Raw genomic sequence first — 16,335 nt, 5'->3', positions numbered from 1 at the left:
CGGGAGAAACTTGTATTCGTTTGTGGTTTAATGACATTATCAGATGTGATATTTTGAAACCTTGTTCTGACCACAAAACAACAGGACCGTGGACTGTGGGACTTTCTAAGGGAGTCTTTTCTATGTTGACAAGTAATATGTGCACTGCAGCGACACATTTGAATAGCTTGAAAATAGGTAAATCAATGGTAAAGTTCATTCAACACTGAACATACAGTTTGAGCCCTACCATGGAGTTCATTTAGCATTAGGCCCATTATTAATTATGTTCTCAGCTTTCTTTTGCAACAACAGTGGGCTAAAGTGACAATATATAAAAAAGAAAAAAAGAAGGCTTAATCAATGAGGTGTCTTAAATAACCTCTGACTGCATGAACAAGATTTACCAGGTAAAGGTCCATTCACATTTAAATAATCATTAGACTGTTTGCTTTTTGCGTAGTGATCATACTGGTAATCATACAGTATGTCCTTTATAAGCCTCCTCAGGCCTTCTCAGACAGCTTGGTTAGATTACCATCTCTGTGGTAGGCTTCTGTATCTAGGCCTGTAGATTAGCTCTCTGGGAGAAGAGAGGAGAGGCAGGAGAAAGGCATATTAGCCAGACAGTTTGTATTGGCGATGGTGACCTGCATATCAATGAAGAGGCCTCTTTTTTTATCTCCAGTGTTCCCTGCAGTTCCTAGTTTCTTCTTCAGCTCAGTGAGACACTGCAGGATTACCCGCTTCTCCCTGCCCCGCACCAAGCCCCTGAAGTACAGCACGGCCGATAGGTGCTTCTTACTGCAGACAGAGGGGAGAGAGGGTACAGAATATCACTCTTGGAGAATCAGCAGGAGAAATGAACCGTCAAATGTTTTGTGAAATTAATTGGTCTAAAATTCCAGAATCTCAACACCCAGAATCAAATCAGATAGCTACTCAATTTTGTTAAAATGACAAATAATAATATATATATATTTTTTAAGATAACATTTAAAAAAATATATAAAAAAATATATATATATTATCTGTCAATCTTGATTTGGAGAAGTTAACTAGAGTTCAAATAAAAAATCAAATTAAATGGTTCACAAAAAACCCAGACCAGGGAAATTGCCTGGGAAAGAACAGCACTTAAAGCCCTATTCCGAGAAACCAGGTGCAAGTGTTCACACCTCATCGGGGGTCTCCCACCTCTGTCTCTCTATCTCTCCCGGCTGGTCATACCCCTCCTACATCCTGCTGTTGAGAATCAACACGGCTCTCTATCATATTTGGAGCAGCACTATCTGGCTCTCAATCTGTCAGTGCCTAGTCAACACCCTTCCCCTGTCTGATGAACACTGCCGTCTTTATCTTTCACTGCTGTTCTTCTCAGTGCCATAACAGTCAGAGTAGAATTCATATGATGTGTTTTTACTCTGATTTATATTTTGTAAAAAAAAATCGCCAAAATCAACAGTTACAAAATGTGGCCACAGGAAGATGCAGGATTACCTGATGTCTGGGTAGTCCGCTACTAAATGTTTCAGGTGGTTCTTGATGTCTCTCTTGTTCTTTTCCCCAATTATGTTACTCAGGTGGTCTCCTACTGGGTGGAGCCAGTCATGGGTTGTCTTCTACAAGAGGAAATTATTATGAGTGTGTCTACTAGTCATGAATGGTAATAACACATGTAATTTGTTTATGACAGCACTGAATTTTCGAAGTAGCATTCCTCAAAGCACAAAGGCATAACGCTGAGCCAAATTTATGTACTGTAGTATTTACAATTTTAGACAATGTTGAATGAACATGAAAAGTACAATTTGTGTGGATGTAAATTGGCCAAAATTCAGTTTGTAGTTCAGGATTAAGAAGTGTTACCATTTCCTCAAACAAATCATTGAGTTCATCCCACTGCACCCTCATCTTGGTGGCTGCTTTGTCATGCTTCCTGTTCTTACAGGAGTAGTTGTTTTTCATCAGCTGGGAGACATACTCTTTCACCACATAGTAGTGCAAGCTGCTCACAAACATCTGATGCAGAGGAACACAGGTCAGGCACAGTGGAGGCCAGAGAAAGGGATTACAAATAGACATGAAAGTCTTCTGTTTATTCTTTCGCTTTCAAGTGACTGGCATGACTAATCATCTGAGTGACACCCATCCTCCCTCTCTTTTCCTGCCATTTACTCCTATTGCCACATCAACTCAAATAATGTTCCATTCTATGTATGATCAAGCTCCAGTATGGTAAGGCCAGCAAATTATCAGGTCTTTTCCAGTAACTCCAACTTCCTATGGATCATCAGGGGCATGATTTCCTTCGCTTCCTTGAGTGTACAGTACCGGTCAAATGTTTGGACACATCCTACTCATTCAAGGGTTTTTCTTTATTTTTTACTATTTTCTACATTGTAGAATAATATCGAAGACATCAAAACTATGAAATAACACATATGGAATCATTTAGTAATAAAAAAAGTCTTAAACAAATCTAAATATATTTTATATTTGAGATTCTTCAAAGTAGCTACCTTTTGCCTTGATGACAGCATTGCACACTCTTGGCATTCTCTCAACCATCTTCACCTGCAATGCTTTTCCAACAGTCTTGAAGGAGTTTTCACATATGCTGAACATTTATTGGCTGTTTATCCTTCACTCTGCGATCCAACTCATCCCAAACCAACTCAATTGGGTTGAGGTCGGGTGAATGTTGAGGCCAGGTCATCTGATGCAGGACTCCATCACTCTCCTTCTTGGTCAAATAGCCCTTACACAGCCTGGAAGTGTGTTGGGTCATTGTCCTGTTGAAAAACAAATGATAGTCCGACAAAGCACAAACCAGATGGGATGGTGTATCGCTGCAGTATGCTGTGATGGCCATGCTGGTTAAGTGTGCCTTGAATTCTAAATAAATCACAGACAGTGTCACCAGCAAAGCACCGCCACACCATCACACCTCCTCCATGCCTAACGGTACCAGCAAAGCACCGCCACACCATCACACCTCCTCCATGCTTAATGGTACCAGCAAAGCACCGCCACACCATCACACCTCCTCCATGCTTAACGGTACCAGCAAAGCACCGCCACACCATCACACCTCCTCCATGCTTAATGGTACCAGCAAAGCACCGCCACACCATCACACCTCCTCCATGCTTAACGGTGGGAACCACACATGTGGAGATCATCTGTTCACCTACTCTGATTCCTACCAAGACGTGGCGGTTGGAACCAAAAATCTCAAATTTGAACTCATCAGACCAAAGGACAGATTTCCACCGGTCTAATGTCCATTGCTCATGTTTCTTGGCCCAAGCAAGTCTCTTCTTATTGGTGTCCTTTAGTAGTGGTTTCTTTGCAGCAATTTGACCATGAAGGCCTGATTCATGCAGTCTCCGCTTAATAGTTGATGTTGAGATGTGTCTGCTTCTTAAAAACTCTGTGAAACATTTATTTGGGCTGCAATTTCTGAGGCTGGTAACTCTAATGAACTTATCCTCTGCAGCAGAGGTAACTCTGGGTCTTTTGCGACTGCACTTGAAGAAACTTTCAACGTTCTTGAAATTGTCCGTATTGATTGACCTTCATGTCTTAAAGTAATGATGAACTATCATTTCCCTTTGCTTATTTGAGCTGTTCTTGTCACAATATGGACTTGGTCTTTTACCAAATAGGGCTATCTTCTGTATACCACCCTTACTTTGTCACAACACAGCTGATTGGCTCAAACGCATTAAGAAGGAAAAAAATTCCACAAATTAACTTTTAACAAGGCACACCTGTAAATGGAACTGCATTCCAGGTGACTACCTCATGAAGCTGGTTGAGAGAATGCCAAGAGTGTGCAAAACTATTATCAAGGCAATGGCTGGCTATTTTGAAGAGTCTCAAATGTAACATATATTTTTATTTGTTTAACACTTTTTTGGTTACTACATGATTCCATATGTGTTATTTCATAGTTTTGATGTCTTCACTATTATTCTACAATGTAGAAAATAGGGAAAAAAAGAAAAACCTTTGAATGAGTAGGTGTTCTAAAACTTTTGACTGGTATAGTACATCCTGCATTTAAAACAATATGAACAGCACTTACCCATTACTTACCTGTACATATGGATGTCTCATTTGTGAACAGTGCTGGGACAGCTTCTCTGTCCTGCTCAACAGCTGTTGGAAGTCCTCATCTGTGGAGAGCCACTTCCTCGTCATCATTCTCCTGAGGTAAGGCTGGAAAAAGCAACAGACACATATTAACCCATCTATTCACTCACTAATTTGTTCATTCATTAATTTATTTGTTTGTTCACCCATCCATAACATTGACAGCAGGAGCGATTGAGAGAAAGCCTTTACAGAAATGTGTGCAAAGAAATCAGTAGACTACCAAACTAAGTAACTTCCAGGTCACCCGAGACAAGTAGGAAATATGTCAATCACCTTAACACACTGCTCAACATAGGGACATTTGTAGAATGAGGACAAGACCAAAGGTCAATCAAACTTCTCCCCCTCACGTACCCTGACATCATTCTTAAACTGGTCCTCCAGGCCCTGGACCAGTCTATGGACCAAGCCATCCACCTCTCTGCTGAGATGGTCCACCTGTGTCGGGCAGCACTCCCTATAACCTTCCATGTGCTCCCTGGAGGAAGAGAAAAGAGGGAAATAAAACAGGTCTGAGGTTAGGTCAGGTTATCATGCCATAACATGGAAACAGCTGTTCTATCATTCAGCCTACAGTAGCAGCCAATGTGTGGTGTTCAATGTAGGCTTACATTCCATGAGACTTTTGAAATAAACATGCAGGGCTTGACATTAAACTGTTCATCCACTTGTCCTTTGGAAAATTAGGTGATGTTTGATGCTAGAATCCACTTTACAAAATAAAATGCATTATTTTTACCATACCATTATTACAGAGAATCAGACCAATTGTGCTACCCTCTGCCTAATGGCTACTTAGCTTATTGAAGCCTGTCTCAAAGTACATCTTGACCTGACTCGCTTTTCAAAGATGTCTAGAAATGTAAACGTTTTGTGCTCTTGTTAGAAGCAATCACTCCCCCATTGCTGACTACAAATGATCTATAACTGGGCTAATAACTCACTAACTAGCAAAGAATATGTACAAATGTGCACACGTGGCTACATACTAATATTGCGTTGATTCAATCACAATTCCCACAGAAAAAGGGAAACGTTGATTGTGTAAACTAAGGGGGAAATTCTAGAAAGTTGAGTAAAGTTCAATCTCGAGCTTCTCTGCACAGGCTGATATTTCTTCTTGCGAGGCAGTCCCGGGGGAGCTGCGCACCTGAGCACGTGCGCAGTTTAGATGGAACATTGGTTGTAAGAATGTTAACAATGTGATGTTTTGCTTGTGTAACTACAGTTGAAGTCGGAAGTTTACATACACCTTAGCTAAATACATTTAAACTCAGATTTTCACAATTCCTGACATTTAATCCTAGTAATAATTCCCTGTCTTAAGTCAGTTAGGATCACCACTTTATTTTAAGAATGGGAAATGTCAGAATAATAGTAGAGAGAATGATTTCAGCTTGTATTTCTTTCATCACATTCCCAGTGGGTCAGAAGTTTAAATACACTCAATTAGTATTTGGTAGCATTGCCTTTAAATTGTTTAACTTGGGTCAAACGTTGCGGGTAGCCTTCCACAACCTTCCCACAATAAGTTGGGTGAATTTTGGCCCATTCCTCCTGACAGAGCTGGTGTAACTGAGTCAGGTTTGTAGGCCTCCTTGCTCGCACACGCTTTTTCAGTTCTGCCCAACACTTTTCTATAGGTTGAGGTCAGGGCTTTGTGATGGCCACTCCAATACCTTGACTTTGTTGTCCTTAAGCCATTTTGCCACAACTTTGGAAGTATTCTTGGGGTCATTGTCCATTTAGAAGAGCCATTTGTGGCCAAGCTTTAACTTCTTGACTGATGTCTTGAGATATTGCTTCAATATATCCACATCATTTTTCCCCCTCATGATGCCATCTATTTTGTGAAGTGCACCAGGCCCTCCTGCAGAAAAGCACCCCCACAACATGATGCTGCCAACCCCGTGCTTCACTGTTGGGATGGTGTTCTTTGGCTTGCAAGCCTCCCCCTTTTTCCTCCAAACATAACGATGGTCATTATGGCCAAACAGTTCTACTCTTGTTTCATCAGACCAGAGGACATTTCTCCAAAAAGTACGATCTTTGTCCCCATGTGCAGTTGCAAACTGTAGTCTGGCTTTTTTTATGGTGGTTTTGGAGCAGTGTCTTCTTCCTTGCTGAGCAGCCTTTCAGGTTATGTCGATATAGAACTCGTTTTACTGTGGATATAGATACTTTTGTACCGGTTTTCTCCAGCATCTTCACAAGGTCCTTTGCTGTTGTTCTGGGATTGATATGCACTTTTCGCACCAAAGTACGTTCATTTCTCGGAGACAGAACACGTCTCATTCCTGAGCGGCATGACGGCTGCGTGGTCCCATGGTGTTTATACTTGCGTACTATTGTTTGTACAGATGAACGTGGTAGCTTCAGGCATTTGGAAATTGCTCCCAAGGATGAACTAGACTTGTGGAGGTCTTGGCTGATTTCTTTTGATTTTCCCATGATGTCAAGCAAAGAGAGTTTGAAGTTAGGCTTTGAAATACATCCAAAGGTTCACCTCCAATTGACTCAAATGATGTCAATTAGCCTATCAGAAGCTTCTAAAGCCATGACATAATTTTCTGGAATTTTCCAAGCTGTTTAAAGGCACAGTCAACTTAGTGTATGAAAACTTCTGACCCACTGAAATTGTGATACAATGAAATATAGGTGAAATAATCTGTCTGTAAACAATTGTTGGAAAAATTACTTGTGTCATGCACAAAGTAGATGTCCCAACCGACTTGCCAAACCATAGTTTGTTAACAAGAAATTTGTGGAGTGGTTGAAAAACAAGTTTTAATGACTCCAACCTAAGTGTTTGTAAAATTCTGACTTCAACTGTATGTGATTTTTTTGGGGGGGGGAAATAAGGACAAACAGTATAAAGTTATATCTGACCATCATTATTTTGAGTCTCCTGTCTCCTTGAATATGAATAACAAAATCTGCAGGAGCGAATTTTGACTGTTTCTGCCCATCTCTAATATTGTGTTCCTCGTTCCTCGTACTGACAGAGACATGCTGTTGTTTGTTTCAGTGAAATTACAAGCTCTTTGAATATGGAGAGAGGGGGACATTCTATTTTTAGAGCTTGAACTACTCAGGCAATTCTCTTACACTAGCACAGTTTCCCGGAAACCACGTGGTGTTTCTCTCTTTAGACAGGCACTGCTATACTCCAGAGATGCCTGTTGACTGGAAACAGCTTCCCAGCTAGCACATTTGGTTCCTTGGAAGTTGTGGGAACGTACGTTTTTGGTTTCCCATTGGTTCTGAGAACGAAGCCATGCATTTCTTGACCAGTAGAACTGAAGATTTCTTTTTTTTGAGAATGTAATGTACATTTTTTTGTTTCAGGGTGGTTTTGAGAACGTTTTTACTATGGTTCCCTGAATGTTTTTCTGGGAGATTATTATATATTTTTTTAGTTATTTAGAGTTTTATTAATAACTTCCTTAACATTTATTGAATGTTTCAATAAGACATTTAAGAACACTGCTAGCTTCGTTTGGGTTAACTGTTTTGAACTCCAAGCACATATAGGACCCATGGAAATACATTTTCTTAGGCATTAATCATGCAAACACATTTATTTTAATTGTGGGACAGTGTCATTGAACTTCTGTTTTCTATCCATTGAATTAGTCTACTGCACCAACAGGATGGAGCTAGCAAGCTTTGTTTTGTTTTTTAACTCATACAAATCTGTTAATTTTAATCTATTCAAACAGATCCCATATCAAAGGAAACAAGTACTTATTAAGATCAGACATGGCCAATTAGTCGGTGCGGCCAAGACACTTGAACACACTTAACAAGATAAAGGATAGAGAGTTTTGTTGACGCTGAGAACGGATATGTATATGTTTTTCAATTGTTTTACAATAACATTTACTACTGTTAATGTTTTTGTGTTTTTTTTATAGAATGTTTTCTTAAATGTTACTTTAAATAGTACCATGAGGAAACCTGGTGGAAACATTATGCTGAAGTATTGAAATTCCCACAGGAGAACATTGTTTCTTAACGTTCTCTGAACTATTTGAGAGCCTTCCCAATGTCAAACCAGTTGGAGAATGTTCCGAAAACATTACCAAAATGTTTATTAAATTCAATAATGTTTGGATGTTTCTGTCAAAGTAATGAAATAGCAGGTAAATAATGTTATTTTGCCAAGTTTCTTAAATGTGCTGAGAAGTTTCCAAAGCCAAGCAACTATCCTGTACCATTTCCAGAACATTGTGGGAAGTTGTATATAAAATCAAATCTAATTTTATTGGTCACATACACATGTTTAGCAGATTTTATTGCGGGTGTATCAAAATAATGAGGTTTCTAGCTCCAACAGTGCAGTAGTATTAAACAAGTAATATCTAACAATTTCACAATACACACAAATCTAAAGGAATGGAATTAAGAATATATCAATATTTGGACGAGCAATGTCAGAGCAGCATAGACTAAAATACAGTAGAATAGAATAGAGTGGGGCAAAAAAGTATTTAGTCAGCCACCAATTGTGCAAGTTCTCCCACTTAAAAAGATGAGAGAGGCCTGTAATTTTCATCATAGGTACACTTCAACCATGACAGACAAAATGAGGGAAAAAAATCCAGAAAATCACATTGTAGGATTTTTTAATGAATTTATTTGCAAATTATGGTGGAAAATAAGCATCGTCTGTGGATCTATTGGGGTGGTAAGCAAATTGAAGTGAGTCTAGGTTGTCAGGTAATGTAGAGGTGATATGATCCTTGACTAGTCTCTCAAAGCACTTCATGATGACAGAAGTGAGTGCTACAGGGTGATGGTCATTTAGTTCAGTTACTTTCTCTTTCTTGGGAACAGGAACAATGGTGGACATCTTGAAGCATGTGGGGACAGTAGACTGATAGGGAAAGATTGAAAGTCCGTAAACACTCCAGCCAACTGGTATGCGCATGCTCTGAGGACGCGGCTAGGGATGCCGTCTGGGCAGTCAGCCTTGTTAGGGTTAACATACTTAAATGTCTTACTCACGTCGGCCACAGAGAAGGAGAGTCCACAATCCTAGGTAGCTGGTCGTGTCAGTGGCACCGTGTCTTCCTCAAAGCGAGCGAAAAAGGTGTTTAGCTTATCCGGAAGCAAAACATCGGTATCAGCGACGTGGCTGGTTTTCCCTCTGTAGTCTGTGATTGTTTGTAGATCCTGCCACATACGTCTCGTGTCTGAGCCTTTGAATTGAGACTTCCCTTTGTCTCTGTACTGATGTTTTGCCTGTTTGATTGTCTTACGGAGGGAATAACTACACTGTTTGTATTCAGCTATATTCCCAGTCACCTTGCCATGGTTAAATACGGTGGTTTGCGTAAATGTATTTATTTTATTTAACCTTTATTTAACTAGGCAAGACACTTAAGAACAAATTCGTATTTACAATGACGGTCTACACTGGCCAAACCCGGACGATGCTGGGCCAATTGTGCGCCGCCCTATGGGACTCCCAATCATGGCTGGTTGTGATACAGCCTGGATTCGAACCAGGGTGTGCGAATGCTACCATCTATCCATGGTTTCTGGTTTGGGTAGGTTATAATAGTCACAGTAGGTAGAACATCTCCTATACATTTCCTGATAAACTCAGTTACCGTATCCGTTTATTCATCAATATTATTCTCAGAGGCTACCCGGAACATATCCCAGTCCGCGTAATCAAAACAATCTTGAAGCATGGAAACACATGGTTCTGAGAATGTTATGTGCTAGCTGGGTTTGGTCTTCAATAGTTTCACTGTAATTTATACAGTAATATGATATAGTGTGTCACTGTGCCTGCATGTTAGTGTGTTTGCATATGTTTGTAAGATAGATAAGATGCATATTTAATCATAATTCAACATTTATCGGTGTGCGTTTTTTTTATGTTTATCTTGAACAGAATCTTGCAGGCAGGCTAAATGATCTAGTATGGGTTCCAGGAAATGCCTGTGAAATAAATAGTAATTTCCTAGTCCCAGTTTTCCATCCCACTACTGTTAAATATGGTGCAACTTCAAATCAAGCATTTAGGTCAAAGTTTGATATTATGCCACTAAAATACGGTTGCTCAAGTCCAAACAAAAAAGTGCATCAAATGACTGAGATACAATAATTAGTTTAATGCTGAGACTTTGTCTTTTGAGCCAAGACTTCTGTTCTCAGGTCAACCTTTTAGACTGCGGCCTTATTTTTTTATTTATTCACACCATCCTTTGGTAAATGTACCCCAAAGTGTCTGGAAAGCTGAACTGACTGTCTATCAACTGTTGTCTAGGACATTCCCGTCTACAGTGTGTTGAGGTCAGAGGAAAGGGGGAGGGTTGTTGAACAGGTGTAGTGAAGAGAGGAATCTGACTTACTTAAGAGCTTTAAAGCTGTTGATGTAGGTTATCTGATAGTCAGCCCAAAGTGAAGGGTTTTCCATACTGTTACAGCAGTACCTAAATTCGTTCTCAAATCTATGGACATGTAGAGAGAGTGAAGGAGAGATAATGTCATGTTGTTATTAACAAGCAAAGGACAAGGTCCAGTTTTATGTTCCAGTGAATAATGGTTAGAGATAGAAAGAGCAGACTCTGGACTGTTGCAGAACATACTGCTTGGGAAACTGTTGTAACTCTTCTAAGCAGGAACAGACTACTCCCATCTCCAGGTCTGCATCAATCCTCTTGGAGTTTACAGCATTGCTCTTAACTTTCTACACAGAGAACAACACCAGTTTCAAGTCCAGATTTACAGATTTATAGTAGCCTTAGTAGCCTGCCGCTATAATTAAAATGTAACTAAGTAGGCAATGTTGCCCTCTAATGGAGATATGATGCAATTGCATTATATAAAATCATGACAAAACAATACCGTCCAGATATCCATGTGTATGTCAGAGTTAAAGAAGTGTTCATCATCAGTCGCTGGTGCCTGTTTCTTTATCCACATGTCCTCATTTTCAAGCTCTAATATTTTATCCAGTGAAGCTCTCATTTCCTCCTGGAAAAGACATGGAAAGCAAAATAATAAAGTCTAAAGGACTAGAAGAGTTTAAAAAAAACGTATATTATTCTCATCAGTGTGGTACCTGCATTCAACCTGAATTCTTCCTAAATATCTATCCATCTGTCTCTTAGTGGAGTGTTCAATCCCTCACCTTTGCCCGCATGCAGTATTTCCCCTTGAGCTGGTCCAGGAAACCCTCCTCCAGGGAGAGGCCTATGTTCTCAGCTTCCATCTCTGGTCTCAATGAAGGACTACTCATTATCTTCTCACTGTTCAACAGGGATGGTGTCTCTCAGATACAATACTATTATCTTCTCACTGTTCAACAGGGATGTTGTCTCTCAGATACAATACTACTCATCATCTTGAGTCAAGAAGTGTGTGTGTGTGTGTGTATATATATATATATATATATATATATATATATACACACACACACTTCTTACTCAAGACAATGACTTTAAGTCTTCCTCACCTCTCATAGTGATTGATGATCCAGTCCAGCAGGGTGTAGTAGTCCTTCAGATCTGTCACCTGCTGCTGAAGCCTCTTCAGGTGCTGGCTGACAGCACCATGGTAACAGCTCACATAGGTGCTGAACACATCAAAGCTGGGTGGGTAAGAGCCTTGCAGCTCTCCCTTCACCTTCTTCAAGTCCTCCACGATGGCCTTGCCCAGCATACCCAGGTGGATAGCCAGCCAGGAGGCATTCTGCTCGGGCCTGTCCAAGTGAACACTCTTCAGCGTGGCCTGTACACCCTCGCTCACAGCCTCTCTCCAGGCCCCCCGCCAACCCCCGACCCCAACCACGCCCCCGACCCCAGGCTCTGCCTCCCTCTTCTCCTCCTCCTGGATGACACGGGCCACATGCACCAAGAGATCCTTGTTGCGAGAGGGCAAGGAGCTGGAGTCCCGCACTATTTCCTTCACCTTGTCCAGCAGGGCATTGTAAAGGAGCCTCAGGTCCTTCTCCTTCTTGGCCAGCTCCATAGAGGAGGCCTCCTCCGTGCACTCCTCCCTCTCCCGCTGGAACTCCTGGCACAGGGAGAGGAGGTTCAGATAGGCCTCCTCCAGCACCTCCATCCCAATCAGCTTATTGATCTGCATCACTGGAGTGTAAGGGCAAACAGAGTAAAGGCCTTAATGCATAGAAGCTTATGCTGTTATACCTAATACACACATACTGCAGACACAGACACAACCATAGTGATTTACATCACAAGTAATATATTTTGTGATCTCTACTGCTAAAACAAATAAAAATGGACAAGAGGATGAGGGAGAGACAAAGACAGAGAGAGAACAAAACTCACCTGAGAGGGGTGTGAGGGGTATCTCTGGGAGTATGTATGACTCTTTTATCTCTACCCTCTCCTTCTCCCTCTCTCTCTTCTCATCCACAGTGATCTCAGTGACAGGCTGGAGCTGCTCTTGTTTGAGGGCCTTGTCTTTCTTATTTCCCACAAGTCGCAAACTCCGTCGGATGTAAGCCCCCTTCTTTAGAAGAGAGTCCCCAATTAAAGATGGGTCTATAGATGGACAATACAGATTACAGATTACGAAGACCTTACAAAGATTCAGAATATCCCAACGAGCTCTCTAGAATTCTCTCAGTAAATTATATGTATTTGTGCTTGTCTTTGAACAGTATTTATTGTCAACCATTGATTGAACAAGCTCTGGTTGGTTGGGTAAACAGTGGTGTACCTGAGCGTGTTCTGGTGTGCTTTTTCTGGAGTGAATCTTCTGCACTCTCTCCTCCCTCCTTCCTCTGGAAGGACCCACCTAGACCCTTCAGGGGAGAGGCCATAGGAGACCCAGCACTCAAACCTGAGCAAGATAAAGTTGCTGATCTCTATGACATTGAATAATGCTAGTAATTAAACTACTTTGCAGTGTAATAGTAGGTGTGCTGACCGTACACACACAATCACATGGACAGTCGCACAGCCACACAAACGCATACGCACACACAGAATAAGTCAGACAACCTTGACAACTAGTTAAGCAGCTTCTGTCAGATTCGTCATAAAAACAATCTGTGTTATTGTACAAAGGTTAATTATGTTAGTGTATATCCTGCTTGGTTGGCAGCTGTTTCCGAGTTTAGTATAAACTTCATTAAGATAGGAATGTCAGTAATTGAGTAATGATGAAAGCCCCCTGCTCAGACTGGCTCATGTCCAGCTGAAATTCCCAATACAGTGCATAAGAGAGTCCTTCCTGCCATTTCTACTGTCATTCTGTGTCTCCTGAGACGTCCTCTTCACATGACCTTGAGAAGCCATTTCTTGACTCGAGCATATTTCATAACTCACTTAATTAGACAAAGGGACAAATCTGAAGAAAACTTACATGGTGAGGGAGGGGGTGGCAGCTGATGGGTTGGAGAGGTCACTTCAGGGTCAATACTGTGTCCCCCCTGTTCTGAATTGGATCTGTCCTTTGACTCTTTGCTGTTTGAGGCCAGATGACTCCTCTCTCCAACCCGCTTGATGCTCTCCCTGAATTGCTTCATCATCCCCAGTTTCTTCTCCTTCACTGGGCTGTCAGGTTGTGTCTTCACATTCCTCTCCATGGTGGATTTGAGCGAGGATCTGTCCCCCTCTAAACACTGAGCTTCATTCACCTCCTCCATGTCCCCAGGTTCCCCAATCTCTGCTTAGCATCGAATGTCCCTTGTTTCAGGCAAGGAGTTGTCTGAAACCAACCTGACCTGGCAAAGTACCTCAAGTTAAAAAATAAGGGTAGCATTCCTATATGCATAAGAATCATCAATTACCATGAGTCACTGATAAGAATGGATTTTCCACTTCTGACATGAATGTGTAAGAGAGGTACAGATGTAGGATCTTAATTTGATCACCCTGTTGCAGGAGAACTTTCCTGCAATGCAGAAAATATCAAATGTGTAGTGTATTTGAGTTTTAAAAGGTTTCTGAAGTTTGTAATTTCCACTTTGACATTTCAGACTTAATTTTTCCTTACGAATATGATAATTTAATTATAATCCACATAATAAGTCACATTTCCTGTACCTTCAGGATTATTTTCCTGCTGTAGCAAACTGGTTAAAATTAAGTTCCTACATCTGTAACCTGAGAATCAAAACCTAAAAAACAACCCATACCCTGTGAGAGGGACTAGCTTTTGGGTCCAGTGGCTGTTTGGTTTTGAAGGACTGAGTACAGACAACCAGGGTTGGATTACAGTTTGTTTACACTAAAATACCATTGTTATTGGTATGCACTGGTCCGAGGGCCTATAACAGAAACAGGAAGGTACTGTCCAGAGGAAGAAGTATCTGACAGACAGTGTGACAAGGGCAAAGAACAGTCAAATGAGGCAGCAGGCAATGGTTAATTAGTAAAACACATGAAGGCCTACTCCCTCTCTATTGATTTCTTTAGACACATGTAAATGTCTGTATAAAATTATTCTGTAATGGTAATCATTGAATATTTTCTGTACCACCTAATTGATTTGGCTTTTGAATATTCTTAACAAACTAATGAATAAAACAAACGTACATTTTCTCGAGAGAGAGCCTATTTGCAGTAACATGCTCAAATTGCCTGTATTAAAAAAAGAGAAGTTAACTTCATCTATTCAACTATGTCTCTGCTTAGCCCTATACATCACCATTTTTAGAGCAATACTTAGCACGCAGAGGCTAAACAGTTCAATTGCGTGACAAATGCACCATGATGCATGAAGCCCAGTCTGTAAAAACAATCTGCCATAGCATAATCCTCTACTCTTATTTTAGACATATAGACAGACACATTTAGTTTACAAGAATATACCCTATCACAATTCAAAAGACACCACAAGATTTTAGGTAATATAGCCTCACTCACCTGAGCAACTCTACTGTCGGGAGCAGTGAGTGAGTAGCCTACCAGACCAGGGGTTTTCACATGGGTTTACAGCTGTTTTCATGTTCACCTCGCCAGATATCTAGAGAGCAGTCATGTAGTCACGAGACAACCTGCGCGAAGTTGGAAGTTGAGACGACTGCAAGAAACATGACAAATAAAATCCCCTTTAGGCCGCATGCCAAGCAGCATGAGAGAAGCAAAAATCACCATGTGACTCAGAGACTCGAGCGGTTTATTGTTAGAAAATAAGTTAATCATTACACTGTATTTGTTGGTGTAAAATATTTGTTGTAGGCCTACGTCCATGGCAAATGAAATGACACGGATGGTGATAAACCGGACTGCACTATTTTCAGTCATAGTTTCGAGACATTTCAACGTCTACACTACACAAAATAGGCGACAGGTCTATCAATTCAATTCAATTCAAGGGCTTTATTGGCATGGGAAACATGTGTTAACATTGCCAAAGCAAGTGAGGTAGACAACATACAAAGTGAATATATAAAGTGAAAAACAACCAAAATTAACAGTAAACATTACACATACAGAAGTTTCTAAACAATAAAGACATTACAAATGTCATATTATATGTATATATATACAGTGTTTTAACAATGTACAAATGTTTAAAGGACACAATATAAAATAAATACGCATAAATATGGTTTATTTTTTATTTATTTTTATTTCACCTTTATTTAACCAGGTAGGCTAGTTGAGAACAAGTTCTCATTTGCAACTGCGACCTGGCCAAGATAAAGCATAGCAGTGTGAGCAGACAACAAAGAGTTACACATGGAGTAAACAATTAACAAGTCAATAACACAGTAGAAAACAAAGGGGGAGTCTATATACATTGTGTGCAAAAGGCATGAGGAGGTAGGCAAATAATTACAATTTTGCAGATTAACACTGGAGTGATGAATGATCAGATGGTCATGTACAGGTAGAGATATTGGTGTGCAAAAGAGCAGAAAAGTAAATAAATAAAAACAGTATGGGGATGAGGTAGGTGAAAAAGGGTGGGCTATTTACCAATAGACTATGTACAGCTGCAGCGATCGGTTAGCTGCTCAGATAGCTGATGTTTGAAGTTGGTCAGGGAGATAAAAGTCTCCAACTTCAGCGATTTTTGCAAATTCGTTCCAGCCAGGGTTGTATTTACAATGGTGTTTGTTCTTCACTGGTTGACCTTTTCTCGTGGGAACAGGTCACAAATCTTGCTGATGTGATGGCACACTGTGGAATTTCACCCAGTAGATATGGGAGTTTTTCAAAATTGGATTTGTTTTCGAATTCTTTGTGGATC

General features: G+C 40.5%; 1 protein-coding gene across 8 annotated transcripts; it reads right to left on the bottom strand.

The window, feature by feature from the left end:
• Positions 1-5: 5 nt before the first annotated feature.
• LOC109904133 (exocyst complex component 3-like protein 4) lies at positions 6-15,203 on the bottom strand. 8 transcript variants are annotated; one of them, XM_020501305.2, is made up of 15 exons: positions 15,003-15,137; positions 14,273-14,404; positions 13,498-13,858; positions 12,850-12,972; positions 12,456-12,671; positions 11,618-12,251; positions 11,294-11,411; positions 11,008-11,136; positions 10,749-10,849; positions 10,512-10,610; positions 4,498-4,621; positions 4,084-4,206; positions 1,849-2,001; positions 1,480-1,601; positions 6-783 (listed from the first exon to the last, which is right to left on the bottom strand). In XM_020501305.2, exons 3-15 carry the CDS (start codon positions 13,778-13,780, stop codon positions 555-557), a joined length of 2,454 nt encoding a protein of 817 aa, XP_020356894.1. In that variant the 5' UTR covers positions 13,781-13,858; positions 14,273-14,404; positions 15,003-15,137; the 3' UTR covers positions 6-554. The 8 variants fall into 8 exon arrangements, with proteins under 8 accessions (XP_020356894.1, XP_031643933.1, XP_031643935.1 ...); XM_031788073.1 differs by having other exon boundaries at positions 13,498-14,717; positions 15,003-15,203; XM_031788075.1 differs by having other exon boundaries at positions 13,498-14,446; positions 15,003-15,203.
• Positions 15,204-16,335: the final 1,132 nt, after the last annotated feature.

The sequence above is a fragment of the Oncorhynchus kisutch genome, linkage group LG14 (genome assembly GCF_002021735.2).
Source record: "Oncorhynchus kisutch isolate 150728-3 linkage group LG14, Okis_V2, whole genome shotgun sequence".
NCBI lineage: Eukaryota > Metazoa > Chordata > Actinopteri > Salmoniformes > Salmonidae > Oncorhynchus > Oncorhynchus kisutch.
This window is presented reverse-complemented; position numbering and strand designations above follow the sequence as displayed.